Source organism: Paroedura picta, chromosome 1 (assembly GCF_049243985.1).
Source record: "Paroedura picta isolate Pp20150507F chromosome 1, Ppicta_v3.0, whole genome shotgun sequence".
Lineage (NCBI taxonomy): Eukaryota > Metazoa > Chordata > Lepidosauria > Squamata > Gekkonidae > Paroedura > Paroedura picta.
This window is the reverse complement of record NC_135369.1, coordinates 11478770-11497556: the sequence shown is the minus strand read 5'-3', so window position 1 is coordinate 11497556 and position 18787 is coordinate 11478770. Positions and strand designations below refer to the sequence as shown.

Genomic DNA, 18787 nt, shown 5'->3' with positions numbered 1-18787 from the left:
AAGCCAGGATGGTTAAGATCCGGGCCCCTTCCTGAGCCAGCCAGGTCATCGGGCCACCCCAGTTGCTGTCCCCCTGAGGCATTAGCCAAGAAGCCTGTAGAGCCAAGGGAAGGAGTCTATTTTATCACCGCCAAGGGAGGGTTTTATCCAGTTATGATTGTTTTACAGGGATTTTGTTGTAGGGCACTGAAGATATTACCCACCACTAGCCACCATGTGGGAGTGGCAGTATACAAATTGAATAATAGAATAATCATAGAATTGGAAGGGACCTCTTGGGTCATCTGGTCCATAATAAATAAATAAATATTCTCTGTATACCACCTTGCCTGTGGTACCCTTTTTCTCCTCAAGGCCCGCCTGGCACCTGCATTGCTTTCTTTCAGGCACATTATCCAGGCTTTACATGAGAGGCTTTATCGGTCTGCTTCTGTTTTACGGGTTGTTACTCGGCTTGCTCCACAACTTGTATTTTTAACTGTGAGCCACTTTGAGCGGGACTCAGAAGAGGCGATACAGAAACGCTAAAACTAAATCAACCCACATTAAGCTTCCGGTCTGTGCATTTGCATCCCACGGCAGGTGATGTCCGAAGGCGGCCCACAGCCCCAGTCCCTCATTCACTTCTCGATCAGTAACCAGACGGTGGCCTCGGTGAACGGACTCGGCCAGGTCACCGCCAGCGCCGTCGGCACCGCCACCATACAGGGGACCATTCGGGCCGTGAACGAAGACACGGGGAAAGTCATCGTCTTCTCCCAGGTACTTTCTGTTGGGGCCGTTGGTTACCGTAGCAGAGTTTTGCCCAGTGATATAAGTGGGGTACTGATTGTGGTAAATAAAACTTCCCAGAGAATGTATTGTAAAAAAGGTGAACCTGCATTTATTCAAGCGGATCCTGTTCACATTGAGGTTGCGGTCAAAGGAAGAGAGAGAAGCCTAATTTTCAGGATTCGTTTCCCTGTCGCAAATGGCCAACTTGCCCGGGATCCTGTCCGTGGGAATCTGAAGGCATTGTCTCTACAGGAGAGACCTGCAGAAACATGTGTCTCCACGTGCCTTTGTTGACTCTTGAAAGCTCCTGCCCTGGAAATCGTGTTGGTCGCCAGGGTTCTACCGGACTCCAGCCTTGCTCTTCTGCTGCACATCAGCACAGCCACCCTCCGGAAATGACCAAGTCCTGCAGGCTTTCTCAGTTTTCTTCATGAAACCCTGGGGCTTTTTGAGGGCCCTGGAAGGGTTTCCCAAATGGATTGGAGTTAAATAATTTTTGAAATACATTTTAAAATTTGTTAAACATTTGTTGGGTGATGGGCCTAGAGGGGTAGGAAAAGGAAGGGCCCCAGGTGGGCGTGCACACAGCTCGGCTTCCCAACTTCCCAACATGCCACTTCTGGGGGTTTTCCGAAGCCTCAGGAATGTCTCAGAGGATTCTCAGTGGTAAAAAAGTGGAGAAAGGCTGACCTAGGCTGAATCTGCACGGAGCTTTTATTCCAATCCCAGGTCAATTCAATCCCTGCTGTCTCCACTGAAATGCAATTTCCATTTTGATTTCGGGTGATTTAAATGTTTCATCTGCAGCAAACATGATTGGAAGGGGCAGTTGACTCTCTAGTGGGGGCTGTCCATCATCCAGGGCAATTTACAAGAGGCAGGGTCCTTCCCTCCTGCTGCTCATGCCTTTTGCTCCAGTTGTGGTGCCTTTGCTTTGCCTCCACAGGATCAAGTAGAACTAGAAGTGGTTCAGCTGAGAGCAATAAGAATTTACGCCCCTGCCACGAGGCTTGTCACAGGCACCGAGGTGAGTCTCTTACATCAGTGGTCCCTGACCTTTTTATCCCCGGGGACCACTCAATGCTTGACAATTTTACTGAGGCCCGGTGGGGGGGGGGGTAGTTTACTCTCAACCACTGCCCTGACGCTCTCTGATCGCTATGGTCATGTTTAAACATCCCTTCAAAATAAGATACAGACACGCCACAACAATGAACATAAGGAACATTTTATTTTCATGGAAATTTTAGCTCATGACAATGACAAATCAATGGGAACCCTGAGCTTGTTTCTCTGCAACGAGACAGTCCCATCTGGGAGTGATGGGAGACAAGGACACCCGAAGTGTGTTGTGAAGGGCCGGGGGGGGGGGTGAAGTAAAGAGCCGGGGGGGGTGAAGTAAAGAGCCAGCGGGGGGGAGAAGGGGTCCTTAGCGGCCCACCTCCAATTAGTCGAATTAGTCGACATGTGGTCTGCGGCCCACAGATTGGGGATCACTATCTTACGTAACATCTGACTCAAGCCACCCTCGCCTTCAGCCCAGTCTAATTTCTCAACATCCTGAGAAATCTCTGGTGACTAGCCACTGATGCACGTATGTGTGGAGAAGTGCCATCTAGTCACAGCCAACTTCCAGTGACCCCATAGGGGATGACCAAACTGCGGTTCTCCAGATATCCATGGACTCCAATGACCATGAGCCCCTGCTGGCTGCATGTTGGCAGGGGCTCATGGTAACTGTAGTCCATGGACATCTGGATAGCCACAGTTTGGCCACTCCTGCCATAGGGTTTTCAAAGCAAGAGTTGAACAGAGGTGGTTTGCCATTGCACAGCAACCCTGGAGGTCACCCACCCACGTATTAATCGGGGCTGACCCTGCTTAGCTTTCGAAATCCAGAAAGATGGGGCTAGTTTGGGCCATCCAGGTCATGGCAAAACGGTCAAGTCACAGCCAGCTTATGGTGACCCGTCATGGGATGTTTCAAGGCTGGAGACCTTTAGAGGTGGTTTGCCATCGCCTGACGCTGTGGGCTTCTTTGGAGTCCTCCCATCCAAGATCCAACGAGATCAGGCTTTGTTGGGTCATCCAGTTCCAGCCACTGATAAAGGTCCCAGAAACTGCTCAGATTGTGGATGGTGCTCACCTTCCCTCTGGCATCAGCCCCTGCCGAGGTTCCCGCCCCAACACAGGGCATCCCTCCTGCCCTCCGGTGACACTGAGAAGGCAAGACTCACTGGGAAAGACAGCAATGCTAGGAAAAGTTAATAGCAGCAGTGAAAGAGGAAGACCCTACAGATGATGATGGACAGACTCAATCAAGGATGCCGCAGCCCTCACTTAGCCAGACCCACGTAAGACAGTTAGGGATGGGATGTATTGGAGGCCATCAATTCATAGAGTCGCCATGTCAGAAGCAACTTGATGGCACTTAGCACATGCACCTCTCCCCCAACTGCACCGAGGACTAAGCCCCCGAATGCTGATACCACAAGAACTTGAGGGAAACTTCCCTTTACAGATGCCAGTGTACGTCGTGGGACTGACAAGTACGTTGACGCCATTCTCCTTCGGGAACGCCAACCCAGGGCTGCTGTTCCACTGGGCTATGAACAAACGCGATGTCCTGGACCTTCTCCCCAGACACTCCGAGGTACTGAGCCGTCCCTGGCGGAACATCCTAGCTTCAACAAAAGAAGGTTTAGAGGGAAGCTTCGGCGTGAAGCTGCTGAGGACTGATGATTAAATTTGGGGCTGCAAAACCTGGACTCAACCCCAGGTCAGGAGTGGCTTTTCTGGACAGAATGTAACTTGCTTCTGTCCAGGTGTTTTACACTCAAGGCCTGATTAGACGAGACACTGGGAGCTCTGTGGTGAAATCTTTCCAGTTGAATGTGAAGCTGAACTGCATCTCTCTGTGGGTATAAACCCGGCCTAAAACCGGGGAGCCAGTGTGGTGCAGTGCTCAGATCAGGCTTTCTCAACCAGGGTTTCTTGACGGCCCTGGAAGGGTTTCCCGAATAGGTGGGGGTTAATTTTGTACATATTATTTAAATTCGTCAAACTTTTTTTTGGTGTAATGACCATATATGGTCACATTGAACCCCCCAAAACGGCCAATGATGGGCGTGGAGGAGGTAGGAAGGGGTGGGTGTGTCCACAGCTCTGCTTCCTGACCGTATTCTGCACGATTGTGTCACTTCTGGGGCTTCTCAAAGCCTGAAGGATGTTTCAGGGGAGCACTCCTTTCGATGTAACTTTTCCCCAGTTTTCCAGGTAGCGAGCCTAAAAGGAATCCTGTGCGACTGCCTTTTACAGGCAGGAAGGTAAACATCACAATCTCACTGAATACAAACCAGGCAGGAAAAAGTCAGGTGGGGGGTGGGGGGTGCTTTCTTAAACAATCAGAAACAGGACAAAAGGGTCAGCAGCCTCAATCATAGAATCATACAACCATAAAGTTGGAAGGGGCCACACAGGCAATCTAGTCCAACCCCCTGCTCAACGCAGGATCAGCCCAGAGCATCCTAAAGCATCCAAGAAAAGTGTGTATCCAACCTTTGCTTGAAGATTTCCCCTTCTCTGCCAGGTTTCCTTGAAGCTGGGCCCAGAAAGCAACTTTGCGATGGTTGTGCACACAAGGACTGCAGGGAGAACAAGCATCAAAGTGATGGTGCAGACTCTGCATGCAAACACCGGGCAGTTCGAAGGGAACCTGGCCGAGCTCTCAGATGAAGTGCAAGTCCTGGTAAGGGCCCACAGGTCTGTTAATTCATCATAGCCATAGTCTGTTCTGTCCAAGGTTTTATCATCATTACAACCCAGTGAAGGAGATTAGGACGAGTGACTATTGCTGCTGAGCGGGAAATTAAATCCCTATGTTGTTCTAGCACTGTGATTTGGCCACACTCGGCCCACTTTTCAGAAGACAGGACCAGGCTCCGCAACTTTTGAGCCAGCCTCCCACCTGAGTTTTTAACAGTGATTTTATGTCTGGACATAAGATCATGATTGCACTGATTTTCATTCCATCAAAGCATAAAAAGAGCACTGCTAGATCAGACCAGAGGTCCACCTAGTCCAGCATCCTCTCTCACACAGTGGCCAATTAGTTCCTCTGGACAGCCTACAACAAGGCATAGAAGCCAAGGCCTTCCCCTCATGTTGGCTTTTGGCACTGGGATTTAGAGATTTGGGTCCATTCCGCACAGCGCTAATGTTGCCGAAGTGTTACCATTGTGTAACGCTATTTATTGTTCATTACTCATGACGTCGTACACAATCTGCAACACTCCTGCAACTATCCTGCAAAAATCGCTTTGTTGTAGCCTAAAAAAACCGCTAGACTCTTGAGAACAACCTGCAACACATCCGAAAAAGACATCTGCATTCTCAATACAGCGATAGCAAGCATGTCCCTCCCTAATCTCTTGCACCCGAGCTTCCAGCATCGTGATCGCCATTTTTTCCCCCTTAAACCGGCCAAAGCAACAAATAGGCGATGCTTCTTTGGCTGAAATCCCTCCACAAGCAATTGTCCGTAAAGTTTCCGAGCACAATACAGCCTCCTGTTTGACACTGCCTGTAATTTCAGCCAGAAATAGCAATGGTGGGGAGTTTACTTTCAGAGCATTTAAACGAGTAAGCACCAGCTCCTAAGTCAGTGAAAAATTTCTTTCTGATACATCAAATGAACGAATATGCGTTGCTACTGGTGTTTTCATGTTTTTAAAAAACAGTTTTTAAAGGGAAACACGAACACAACAGTTAGTTGGCTGCTCTCTTTGATTGACGGCAAGGGGAGGGAGGAAGCGCGGAAAAAAATCGCCTCCTTTGTTGTGATTTCGGCGAGACCGGAAACTTGTGCATTAGGAGAGCAGCGCTAGTGGGAGAGCCTTTTTTTCGATTGAACCAGCTGTGTGCGTTGCCGAGACCTGCCGCTTTTGCTACCAGCTCTTTTCAATTTGGCTCAGACTTAGCGAAATTGCCCGTTGTGCGGAATTGCCCTTAGTGTCTCTGAATGTGGAGATTCCCCACAACCGTCATGGCTAATAGCCATTGATAGACATCTTGACTGACTGGCTAGCTCCCGCATCTTAGTTCTGCCCCTGCTTCTCTGTGCCCACTTCCGGGGTTCCTCAAAGCCTGAAAGATATTTCAGAGGTTCCTCCATGGTCAAAAGGTTGAAAAAGGCTAAGAAGTTAATGGGGGGGGTCCCTACTCTTCCCTGTGTCCTTACAGGTGTTTGACAAGCTTCGGCTCCTCTCCCCTGAGTGCCCCACAGAACAAATCCTGATGTCCATGAACTCACAGCTCAGACTGCTCTCTAACAGGTACTGGGGTGGATAGAGGTGGGAGAGGGGAGGGAGGAGGGCAAAGATCAGAAAGAGCAAGGGCATCCCTCCCCCAAGAAAGATGCTGCTGGACAAAGAAGCCAGTTTGCTGTAAAGAGTCCCTCTAGTCGGTTACTACTGATGTGAAGGAACAGACTTGTAAGCCTTCCCTGTGTCTCTATTTTGCTCCCCAAGAAGTCAGGGAAGGTCCTGTGGCTAACTAGAGTGTGCATGCAACAATTGTGCTCCTTTCCCTGACAACCCCTGGGTTGCCAAAAACAAACTAAGTAACAGCTGCTGCCAACAGGGACTCGGACGGTGTTACACATCTAGCACTCTACGCTTTCCCACCTCATTCCGACAACCTAGCACAGGGGCAATCTATCACAGTGTCACAATTCCAAGCTATTACACTCTAGGGCAGGGGTAGTCAAACTGCGGCCCTGCAGATGTCCGTGGACTACAATTCCCATGAGCCCCTGCCAGCATTCGCTGGCAGGGGCTCATGGGAATTGTAGTCCATGGACATCTGCAGGGCCGCAGTTTGACTACCCCTGCTGTAAGGATACCAAGCATACCCTCTGTCCCACTCCATTCCCTCACTCCACATAGCAAGGCCGTAGGCGTGGGGTATAGCCGGAGATAAAGCTTCAAGCATTCAAAATATAACAGTGTTTTATAAAAGAACCAAAAGAATACACGTAGTCTGTTCGAGCATTCAGGTTGAGCAAGGATACAAAGAAAAGGTGAAAACATTTCCCCAACTGTCTGACCTATCTTAATGGCTTATGCTGACCCACCGAAAAGCGACAGAAAAACAAGGAACCTATCCAAGGAAATATTATTGTTCTAACAATATATATATATTCAATTTTAATACAGTTTTTATATGCATGAAAACATTTATATTTATGTCTGGACATAAGAACATGATTGCACTGATTGCACTGATTTGCATAGAAAACATTCCCCGATACATAGAATCATAGAGTTGGAAGGGGCCATACAGGCCATCTAGTCCAACCCCCTGCTCAACGCAGGATCAGCCCTAAGCATCCTAAAGCATCCAAGAAAAGTGTGTCTCCAACCTTTGCTTGAAGACTGCCAGTGAGGGGGAGCTCACCACCTCCTTAGGCAGCCTATTCCACTGCTGAACTACTCTGACTGTGAAAAACTTTTTCCTGATATCTAGCCTATATCGTTGTACTTGTAGTTTAAACCCATTACTGCATGTCCTTTCCTCTGGAGCCAACGGAAACATTCCATCTAAACATCCGGAAGAAGTTCCTGACAGAGCGGTTTCTCAGTGGAACAGGCTTCCTCGGGAGGTGGTGGGTTCTCCATCTTTGGAGATTTTTAAACAGAGGCTGGAGAGGCTAATTCTGTGAAGGTTCAAGGGCGTGGCAGGTGACAGTAGATGAGCGACTGGGATGTGAGTGTCCTGTAGAGTGCAGGGGGTTGGACTAGATGACCCAGGAGGTCCCTTCCAACTCTATGATTCTATGAATATATAAAGGTAAAGGTAAAGGTATCCCCTGTGCAAGCACTGAGTCATGTCTGACCCTTGGGGTGACGCCCTCTAGTGTTTTCATGGCAGACTCAATACGGGGTGGTTTACCAGTGCCTTCCCCAGTCATTACCGTTTACCCTCCATCAGCAAGCTGGGTACTCATTTTACCGACCTCGGAAGGATGGAAGGCTGAGTCAACCTTGAGCCGGCTGCTTGGATAGGTTCCTTGTTTTTCTGTTGGCTTTCTATTGTGAACCTTCCCTTTTTTCATGTCATGATCCAGAGAAAAGAACAAGATGGAAGAGTAAGAGAATCTCCTCTGTGTATCCAGATAATTAATCTCTCTCCCCCCCCCCCTGTCATTTAGCCTTTCCTGCTTCAAGGGGCAGGGTTAAGTGTTTAGCCATTCGGCTTTTAGAGATCTCTGTCTCTTTAGATTCAAATGGGTAGCCCTGTTGGTCTGAAGTAGCTCAATAAAATCAGAGTCCAGGAGCACCTTTAAGACCCACAAAGATATATTCAAGGCGTGAGCTTTCGAGTGCAAGCAAGGTCTGACGAAGAGTGCTTGCACTCGAAAGCTCACGCCTTGAATAAATCTTTGCTGGTCTTAAAGGTGCTGCTGGACTCTGATTTTATTCTGTCTCTTTAGGTGCAACCTTCTAGTGACACCATAAACCATTATCCTACTTCAGCCAAAGACATTTGCGTATGTAAGTTCTAAAGTACTCTGCGTTTGGCCCCTGATGGCTCAGTCCCCCCAGCCTCAGTTCATATCTGGCCCCCATTAAGCTGCTTTAGGAGATTCAGTTACAAATTCACTTCATCCTGGATAGGTTAAGAGAGCCATTTGAACAGCTGCCAATCCACTGCCGTGTTTATCCCCCTCCATTTTCCAAAGATTTTCTTTGTAATTCCAACTGGCTAGCTTTTTCACAGGAGTCATCTGTTTCACAGGAGTCGTCTGCTTCCTGGCGTGCTCCATCCGTTCTGCCAGCACCATTTCACAATGTGTCGTCTCTGATGCTTCAATGATCATTTCTGTGCCAAGTTGAGCAAAGAGGAGAGGCAGGGTACACTGATTTCAGGAAAAAATAAATCAAACCATCTCAGCTCTTCCTCCTCACAGGGGCCGCTCGATAAACAGCCCTGCCTCCTGATTGGACGATATGCTGGTTTGTTCCGAAACCAAAATATATAACTGACTAAAAGCATGGAGACACTCCATACCTTGAGCGTAGCAGTAGAAAAGAGCCAACGTCCAGTAGCACCGTAAAGCACCTAACAAAATTTGTGGCAGGGGAGGAGCTTCCGTGAGCCACGGAATCTGACGAGCTGAGCAGCGGCTCACAAAAGCTCATCCCCTTCCGCAAATTTTGCTAGTTTTTTTTCCTGCCGCTACAGACAGACCCACCTTGATCTGCTTCTTTGAGTTGGGAAAGGTCCCAGGACTTCCTGCGTCCCTTGACTTACCTCCCCAACAAGGGCCACCAAGTGTGCCGCCCCATCTGCCCCAGTTCATAGCAGGGAGGGGACACACACTCACACTTCCTTCTTTCCTTGCTTCAGGGACGGGGCGGCCTTCGTGACCTCCCAGCTCCTCCAGTGCTACCCCAACTCCTCCGTCATCGAGGAGGACAGGCACGGCCTCCTCAAGGCGGGAGCCGTCACAGGGACGGCTGTGTTGGAGCTGACCTCCTTGGAGCCTTTTGGGGTCAACCAGACTGTCATCACCGGAGTGCGGGTAAGGACACTATGTGTGTGGATCAATAGTCACATGGGGAAAGTGTCGGAGAGCCTGATTCAAATCCCCACTCTGCCACAGAAGGTTACTGGGTGGCCTTGGGCTAGTCATACCCTCTCTGGTTAACCTACCTCACAAGGTCGTTGGGAGGATAACGCGGAGAAGAAGACAAGGACGTGAGCTGTTTGGGAGAAGGGCAGGGGTAATTGACACCAAATTGGGAGGATTGGCAAATACTCCGGAAGATAGAGACAGAGTTCAACGAGATCTGAACACAATGGAAAAATGGGCCAATGAGAACAAGATGCAATTTAATAAAGATAAGTGTAAAGTTCTGCATCTGGGTCAGAAAAATGAAAGGCATGCCTACTGGATGGGGGATACGCTTCTAGGTAGTACTATGTGTGAACGAGACCTTGGGGTACTTGTGGATTGTAAACTAAACATGAGCAGGCAGTGTGATGCAGCGGTAAAAAAGGCGAATGCCATTTTGGGCTGTATCAACAGGGGCATCACATCAAAGTCACAAGATGTCATAGTCCCATTGTATACGGCACTGGTCAGACCACACCTGGAGTACTGTGTGCAGTTCTGGAGGCCTCACTTCAAGAAGGACATCGATAAAATTGAAAGGGTACAGAGGAGAGCGACGAGGATGATCTGGGGCCAAGGGACCAAGCCCTATGAAGATAGGTTGAGGGACTTGGGAATGTTCAGCCTGGAGAAAAGGAGGTTGAGAGGGGACATGATAGCCCTCTTTAAGTATTTGAAAGGTTGTCACTTGGAGGAGGGCAGAATGCTGTTTCTGCTGGCTGCAGAGCAGAGGACACGCAGTAATGGGTTTAAACTTCAAGTACAACGATACAGGCTAGATATCAGGAAAAAATGTCACAGTCAGAGTAGTTCAGCAGTGGAATAGGCTGCCTAAAGAGGTGGTGAGCTCCCCCTCACTGGCAGTCTTCAAGCAAAGGTTGGAGACACACTTTTCTTGGATGCTTTAGGATGCTTAGGGCTGATCCTGCGTTGAGCAGGGGGTTGGACTAGATGGCCTGTATGGCCCCTTCCAACTCTATGATTCTATGAATTGAGTGAGTAAATCTTGGTCACGGTTGATGGGGCTGCAGGACAGATAGGAACATGGGATGGTGGGTGAGGGAAAGGAAGGCCAGCAACTGCTGCTGAATGCTGTGGCTCAGACTGCTGGGTGAGGCCAGCCACCAGGAACATGTGACCTTAGATTCTTTGTTATTACACTGGCTGCCCATATGGCCTTGAGCCCCCATTCAAGGTGTTGCCTTTTGCGTTTAAAGCCCTGCCTGGCTTGGGATAGGATAGCTGAAGGACCGTCTTCTCCCACATGTTCCTGTCTAGGAATCAAGATCCCAGGGGTGAGGCCCCTTCATTCAAAGTAGCGGATTTGGTGGGGGTGGTAGGAGGGGCCTCCTCTGGCCTGCAGGCCCATCCCCCCCCCCCCCGCCCGTAAAGATTTTCCCAACACCTGGAGACGCTTTTCTGTCTCTCTCGGGTAACCTGCTGCCACCACCAGACCATTGTGAGGAATTGCGTGCTGGGAGAGTCAGAACACCCAGCTTCCCTTCCACATTTTGAAGCCTTGCCTCTGTGTTGAAGGAGAGGACCTTTTTAGTTGGAAGACAGAGGAGGTTCTCGAGAAAATGAGAAAGTATCGCTTACAAGCAAGATCTTTGGGGATAGGGGCTTCCTCATCTGGTCAATCGAAACCCAAATGTTGGGGTCGCCCTTTTTATTGTTCTCGCTCATTCAGGCCTTTTAGGCAATTAGAGTACACCACAGGAATTCATAGAATCCTAGAATCATAGAGTTGGAAGGGGCCATAGAGGCCATCTAGTCCAACCCCCTGCTCAACGCAGGATCAGCCCTAAGCATCCTAAAGCATCTAAGAAAAGTGTGTATCCAACCTTTGCTTGAAGACTTCCAGTGAGGGGGAGCTCACCACCTCCTTAGGCAGCCTATTCCACTGCTGAACTACTCTGACTGTGAAATTTTGTTTTCCTGATATCTAGCCTATAGCGTTGTACTTGTAGTTGAAACCCATTACTGCACATCCTCTCCTCTGCAGCCAACGGAAACAGCATCCTGCCCTCCTCCAAGTGACAACCTTTCAAATAATTAAAGAGGGCTATCATGTCCCCTCTCAACCTCCTTTTCTCCAGGCTGAACATTCCTCCTCTCCTCAGTTGCAGCAAAACCGTAGAAGAGGTGGTGGGCGTACCCGTCAGAACACATCTGACAGGGATAATAGGGTTCGCCAGACCCAGTCACAATGACTGCTAAAGCAATCCATCACAGTTGGCGGGCTTTTTGGTAATTTACACAGTTGGTGTGCTATATCCCCAAATGCTTGGGTTCTTTCAATAATAAAAAAATGACCTTCCTGAAGTCTCTTTAGTATTCTCCAGATTTCTGTTCCCTTCTTGGAGGGGTTGGGGAAGCTTGAACATGCCATTGTCTTGTCCTGTTAGCATTTGTACGAGAGTGGGTTGAGGTAAGTCTGGAAAGCAGTCGAACTGATAGCCCCCTCCCCCCGGCCTTCCTGCATTTTCTCTTCCCAAAGGAAAAGGAAAACAAAACTTCTAAAACCCAAGAGTTAAAACTTTGCTCCTTTCAAACCTCCAAAGGGGGGGGGGGCGGAATGAATTGCTTCATAGTGGGTACATAGAATCACAGAACAATAGAGTTGGAAGGGACCTCCTGGGTCATCTAGTCCAACCCCCTGCAGTATGCAGGACACTCACAATTAGGGTTGGGTGCTTTGGCGTCCAAAGCAGCCATTAGCGCCTGAAGCAGCCAGCACTGCAGGATGGGGGGAGGTGAACTGGCCAGCCCACACACACAAACACAGAGCTCTGCGTCTGCGTGTGTGCAGTTGCCAGCATGCCAGCACCCGCACCTCCCCCCCCCCCCCGCGCCGTGGAGAACGGCCACTTCGGATGCCGAAGCACCCAGCCCTGCTCAAAACCCTATTGCTGACCCATTGTAACCTGCCACCCCCTTGAACCTTCACAGAATCAACATGATAGGTCGTTTTCGGCGGCAGCCCCAAAGTTAGAGAATATCCCCCCTAGCGAGGTGCATCTGACCCCATCACTTTTAATTTTTAGGAGGCAATTAGAGGTAGCTTTATTTAGGACTGCACTTGCTTAAGTTTAATAGTCATCCTGAGTATTGATTTTCAATCTCAGATCTTTGTTTTCAATGTCTCTTATTCACCTACATTTGTAGGCCACCATGAGCTCCATGAGGAAGAAAGGCAGGCTAGTAAATAAATCAGTAACAAAATAAAAATAATTCCTGTGCCGTTCTGGTGCTGAAAAACGGTGAGCCATTTGCCAGGGAGAACCGTTGGATTTGGAGAGGCAGTCTTTATCCATAATCTCCCCCAGTGCCTGGTAGCAGCCGAACAGCATCAGATGCAGAAGATAAGACATCCTTTCCTTTCCAGGTAGCCCCAGTGTCTTACCTGCGACTCAGCAGCTTTCCCAAGCTCTACACGGTCAACAGGACCCCCCTGCCCGCCTTCCCCTTGGGCATGACCTTGACCTTCACCGTCCAGTTCTATGACAGCACCGGGGAGAAATTCCACACGCAGAACACTCAGCTTTACCTCGCCTTGAACAGGTACAGTGGCATTTCCTTGTGTCCGTCCTGAACTTACCGCCCATCTTTGGATGCCCTCAGAATGTAGTATTGCTGACCAGCGGAGGCCAAAACGGTGATGCTCACGTTGAACTTTAATGCTTCCACAGCATGTATCAGCATGTGGAGGAACCAATAAAGCTGTCCCATCTCTGCAGGAGAAAAAAGGTTGTCCAGTGGCATCCTTAAGACCAGGGCTGGATCTGCCCGGAGCTTTTATTCCAATCCCAGGTTGATTTAATCCCTGCCGTCTACACAGAATGCAATTTCCATTTTGATTTGGGGCGATTTAAATTTTTCATCCGCAACAAGCATTGATTGATCCAGAGTGACCCTACCTTTCCCCTGCGATATCCTGGAGTGGATATAACCCTCGATATTTGAAAAATCGGCGTGAGTAAAGGTGCAGCTGTCTGCTTTTCCTCAAACTAACTTGCTGCCTCTAGCCTCCAACGCTGTAGAAAAGCCCTGATTGGCCAGGGCATTAGTTCAAAGGCTTCCTCATTCCCAGGTTGCAAGGCTTCCCTTAAAGGGGAAGCCCTAACTTCTCTCAGCAGAGGCTCCAGAAGTCCTAACCTCTCGGCAGAGATTTTCCTCTTGGATTTGTTCCCCGTCCTTTGCTGTCTTCAATTTTCTCTCCCCCCCCCCCCCCCCCGCTCAGGAAAATAAAGAGGCTCCTGCTACGCTTGGTTACCCACCCCCTTCTGAGCTTCCCTAATCACTTGCAGAACACTTTGTGTTTCTATGGGGGGGGAATAGAGGAAGACCTATGTTCAAATCAATCTGAATTCAGCAGGATCCACAACAGAGTAAACAAAGTAAGTGCAGATTCAGCCCCACAAAGTATAAGCTTTCATGTCCATGTCTCGAAGGAGTGTCCATGCACACAAAACCTAATACCCAGAATTAAATTTGGTTGGTCTCAAAGGTGCCCCCAGACTCAAACTTTGGCCTGTCGCTTCAGACCAACCCACCCAGCTACCCACCTGAATCTCCCATCTCTGTGGCGACACCGTTGGGAAAAGAGCCCTTCTCGTTTTTATGGACTCTCCTTTTCCGTCTCCAGAGACGACTTGCTCCTCATCCGTCCCAGCAACAAGAACTACACCTACGTCGCCCAAGCTGTGAACAGGGGCGTGACCCTGGTGGGCGTATGGGACGAGAAGCACCCCGGCATGGCGGATTACGTCCCTGTCCCCGTGGAGCACGCCATTGAGCCAAACCTCTTGGAGCCACTTGCTCTGGGGGACGTGGTGTGTTTCAACACACCCCTCGTCAACCAGGAAGGTCAGTGAAGTTGTCTTTGGCCAACATTTCCCCGGTTTGGCAGCGGCGGGTAAATGAGCCGTTCTGCCCAGCGGCTGAAACTTAGCTGTTTGGGGGGGGGGGGGGGTGCTCTGCTAATTCAGAGCCCTAGCTGTTGTCCCAGCAAGGCAGGCCTACTTATTTATTTATTTAACTTATTTATTACATTTATATATATGCCGCCCTCCCCGAAGGCTCAGGACCGTTCAAATAAAACAGAACAGAGACCATACAGATAACTTAAGATGAACAATAATGATTGAAGTGAAACGACAAGCAACATGGAACAGTAGAAAAATGTGGGAAACATTAAATTAACTCCAACGGATAGCCCAGAGGGTTGGGCGAAATTGTAGGGGGTGCCATAGGAGAGGGCTCAGGAGGAGGCCCCTTGGGAAGTGATGGCACAGGTCGACCTCAACCAAATGCCTGGCGGAGGAGCTCCCTTTTGCAGGCCCGGCGGAACTGTCCAAGTCCCACCAGGGTCCTGACCTCCTCTGGGAGTTCGTTCCGCCAAGTGGGGGCCTGGATGGAGAAAGCTCTGGCCCTGGCTGAGGCCACGTGAGCTTCCCTGGGGCCAGGGATCACCAGGAAGTTGGAAGTGCTGGAGCGTAAGGTTCTTTGGGGGGTGTAAGCAGAGAGACGATCCCTCAGGTACACTGGGCCCAGACCACGTATGGCCTTAAAGGTGATAACCAAAACCTTGAGCCTGATCTGGATTTATGATAGACACAGGTACGCACATGAAGCTGCCTTGTGCTGAAGCAGACCCTCAGTCCACCAAGGTTAGTACTGTCTACTCTGACCGGCAGCAGCTCTCCAGGGTCTCACGCAGAGGTCTTTCCCATCGCCTTTGAGGTGCCTGCACGGTGTAGCGGTTAAGAGTGGCGGCCTGTAATCTGGGTTTGAGCCCCCATTCCTCCACCTGCAGCCAGCTGGTTGGACCTTGGGCTAGTCACAGTCCTGTAATAGAACTGTTCTCACAGCTCTCTCGACCCCACCTAGCTCACAGGGCGTCTGTTCCGGGGAGAGGAAAGGAATGGGATGGTAAGCCGCTTTGAGACTCCTTCGGGGAGTGAGAAGCGGGGTATTTTGGCTACTTGATCCTTTAACAGGACGTACCAGGGGTCGACCATGGGACCCTCTGCATGACAAGCAAATGCTTGGCCACTCAGCTACAGTCCCTTACCCTAAACTACCTCTTCACATCTGCAAGGCCTTTCAGAGATTTTGTGTGCGCTTCTCCCATAAAGCATTGTCTCAGATAAAACTTCCTCTCCTCTCTCCCCTGGGGCTCCTGATGCCACCTCCTCCCTCCCCCCCCCCCCGCTAGCACAGCTGTTTTGTTGTCTCCACAGCCCTGACTTATGATGGTAATTAAGAAGCCCTCCTTGCATGGTGCCTGTTAAAAAGTTCTCACCCTTTATGGCAGTGGTTCTCAACCTGGGGGTCGGGACCCCTTTGGGAGTCAAATGACCCTTTCACAGGATTCATGGCAGGGCAAGCAGTTTGATGGGGGGAGGGCGCTATCCACACCACAGCCTTGCAAGGTAGACCGAGATAGAGCGTTTGTCTGTCTGGAGCAGCGGAAAAGAGCGAGATCGGCATGGTGGGACAAGAGGCAGAACTGAACTGAGAAACCCTGGGAAAAAAAACAATTTCTATACAATCATGAACAAGGGATCTTCACGCCATGGGTCAGTTTTGGTTTAATTTCTGTGAAAGAACCCTTGCCTAATTGTATGGTTGGGGGTCACCCCAACATGAGGAACTGGATTAAAGAGTCGTGGCATTGAGAACCACTGTTTTATGGAGTCCACCTCTGGTTCGTCAGCCTGTTTTGCAGCCTCCACGTCTTGAACCTATCAAATTAGGCCCAGGTTGCGTCTTTGGAACAAAAGAACATCCCAGAGTGCATCTGCTGGAATGCCAAGCGTTTTCCTGAACTCCCCCCACCTCCCAAGAACCTTTCTCTGTAATCACCCAGCGTTAAAATTACCCTGCGTGAACTCCGGGGTGGGGGTGGGGGTCTCAGTTGTAGCAATAGAAGCCATAGTCTTCGGGCTTCGAAAGAGAGAGGATTCTTTTGCTCTGATAAACTGCAAAACACACCACTTTTCGATTCTATACTGGGAGTCACCAGGGAGCTCGCAGGGCCATCCAAAGCCCCAACCAAGAGCCAGCGTGGTATAATGGTTAAAAAGCGGCAGACTCTAATCTGGTGAGCCGTGTTTGATTCCCCACTGCTCCACATGCAGCCTGTGGGTGACCTTGGGCCAGTCACTGTTCTTGCAGAGCAGTTCTCTCAGAGGGTTCTTATCTGAGCTCTCTCAGCTCCACCTCCCTCACGGGGTGTCTGTTGTGGGGAGAGGAAGGGAAAGGCGTTTTCCTCTGGAGAGGGATTTGATCTGACTGAATCCCTCTCTACAGTCCCGTCTACTAACTAGACCACGTGGTTCCTTATGTCCACGGGATCCTTGGAAAACAATGGAGAAAGAACGAAACCTGTTCTTCGTTTGCCTTCGTTTTTCAGGGGAAGCTGGGACATGGCAGATCTCACCCAACGAAGTCCTTGAGTTGGATACGATGACCGGAGCGGCGTTTGCAAAGAATGCTGGGAAAGCGACCGTCTTCCACGATATCCCAGGGATAGTGAAAACTTACCGAGAGGTACGCTCTGCTGCAATGAGAGGTCAACTATTGCTCTGTGTGGATCACAGAAAGTATGGTGCTTCAATGTCAGGGCATGGATTGGCCTTGTCCACACAGGCTTGTTAGGGGGGAAAAGGCTGAGAACTAAAGATGGATGGTGTATCAGGGGGATGCAACTTACAGCAACTCTGTAGAGTTTTCAAGAGGTGTTCAGAGTTAGTTTGCCACTGCCTACCTCTGCGTAGCAACCCAGGGCTGCCTTGGCGGCCTCTCGTTCCAGGGCTAACCAGGGTTGACCTTGCTTATCTTCTAAGATCTGATGAAATTGGTCTTGTCTGGGCCATTCAGATCAGGGCAAGAGACAAGCAGAGGTAATATGCCCTTGCCTGTCTCTGCGTAGCAACCCTGGCCTTTCTTGGTGGTCTCCCATCCATGTGCTAACCGTGACCCTGCTTAGCTTCTGAAATCTGATGAAATTGAGCTGCCCTGAGCAGTCAGGTCGGGCCAAGAATGCTATCCCACCTAGAGTAATAATAATAATTAAAAAAATGTTTTTGGGGGCAGAAGGATTTCTATTCCCTTAACACTATTCCCCCTCTCCCGCAGCAGCCCCAAATGATCCCAAAATGGAACCAGATTTTGGGTGTGTTTTTGGCTGCCCCTTGAATGGTGAGGGGGGGGGGGTCGGTTTGGGAAACTTCATTCTGTGAGTATGAATTTGCTGTCGATCGCGGGGCCCCAGGAGGCGCACCTGGCCTCGACCGGGGCCAGGGCCTTTTCAGTCCATTGACGTTCGTCCGGCATTACTCCATAGACATCTTGCATAGGAAGGAGGCTGCTGTGGGAAGAGCAGCCTTGCAGTCATTATTTGGCTAAGCATGCCCACACCCTCCTCCGTGGTGAGTGATCTTGCTAATCTCCCATGTGGGAATGCACAGATGGGTTGCAGTTACCTGCAGCTGTTGTTCATCAAGTGGTCTTCTATGCAGTCACACATCCCTCCCTCCAGTCTCCGCTGTGGGCATGCCATCTGTCACATATACAGTGGCGGCAATGGAGGAGGAGGAGTGCTAGCCCCTCCTAGGTCATGTGACACTTGGGCGGGGAAAGTCTTCTCACTCTCTGAGATGGGAGGGGGATAGCACTCCCGGGAGTTATTCTTTCCTGAGTAAACTTGCTCGCTCCTCTCCATGGCAGGCTCTGTGAACTGCGGATCCCGTGTCGAAATGCACAGAACACCACTCGATGAACAAGTGCAACCCTGTTTTTAATTTAATAAATGGACATCCTCTGTCCGTTCTGGTTTCATTGGTCCTGTTATTCATAGAGAATAATGTGTGTTCAGGAAGACCCCCTTTGGGGTCAAAATGTCTAGCATTGTATGGTGTGGATTTGTTATTTCAATGATTAGCCTAAGGGCTTTGCCTATGCTTTTAACTAGTGCGCAATAGATGTCAGTATTATTTGAATATTTATGTTTTGTGGACAGCTAGCCTTTTGCTTCCTAACTGGCTCAGGCATCTTCTGTTTCTAGGGGGTGGATATAAATGGGTGGGTTCAGGTGGGGAGGCCAGCCGATGTTAACCGTAGTCCTCAGCCTCAACTATAGGCCTGGCGGAACAGCCATGTCTTGCTTTAAGGTCTCGCAGGGCTCTGATCTCATCAGGCAGAACATTCCACCAGGCTGGGTGGCTCCTGTCCCCTGGTTGTGGTTGTGGTCCCCTGGTTGTGGTCCATCGGCTCCCACATAGCTACGCGCCGTAATCCTTCTGTGTGCCAAAACAGCTGACTTAACTT

At 49.8% G+C, this 18787-nt stretch overlaps 1 protein-coding gene across 1 annotated transcript in view; it reads left to right on the top strand.

Annotated features, from left to right (window-relative positions):
* Positions 1-18787, top strand: part of NUP210L (nucleoporin 210 like) — a 73638-nt gene that overhangs the window by 43169 nt on the left and 11682 nt on the right. Inside the window, exons 25-33 of the mRNA XM_077321444.1 lie at positions 583-762; positions 1721-1801; positions 3296-3427; positions 4364-4522; positions 6016-6107; positions 9184-9358; positions 12840-13015; positions 14100-14320; positions 16872-17008. Coding sequence (XP_077177559.1) covers positions 583-762; positions 1721-1801; positions 3296-3427; positions 4364-4522; positions 6016-6107; positions 9184-9358; positions 12840-13015; positions 14100-14320; positions 16872-17008 — 1353 coding nt within the window. The remainder of the gene's footprint in view (positions 1-582; positions 763-1720; positions 1802-3295; positions 3428-4363; positions 4523-6015; positions 6108-9183; positions 9359-12839; positions 13016-14099; positions 14321-16871; positions 17009-18787) is intronic.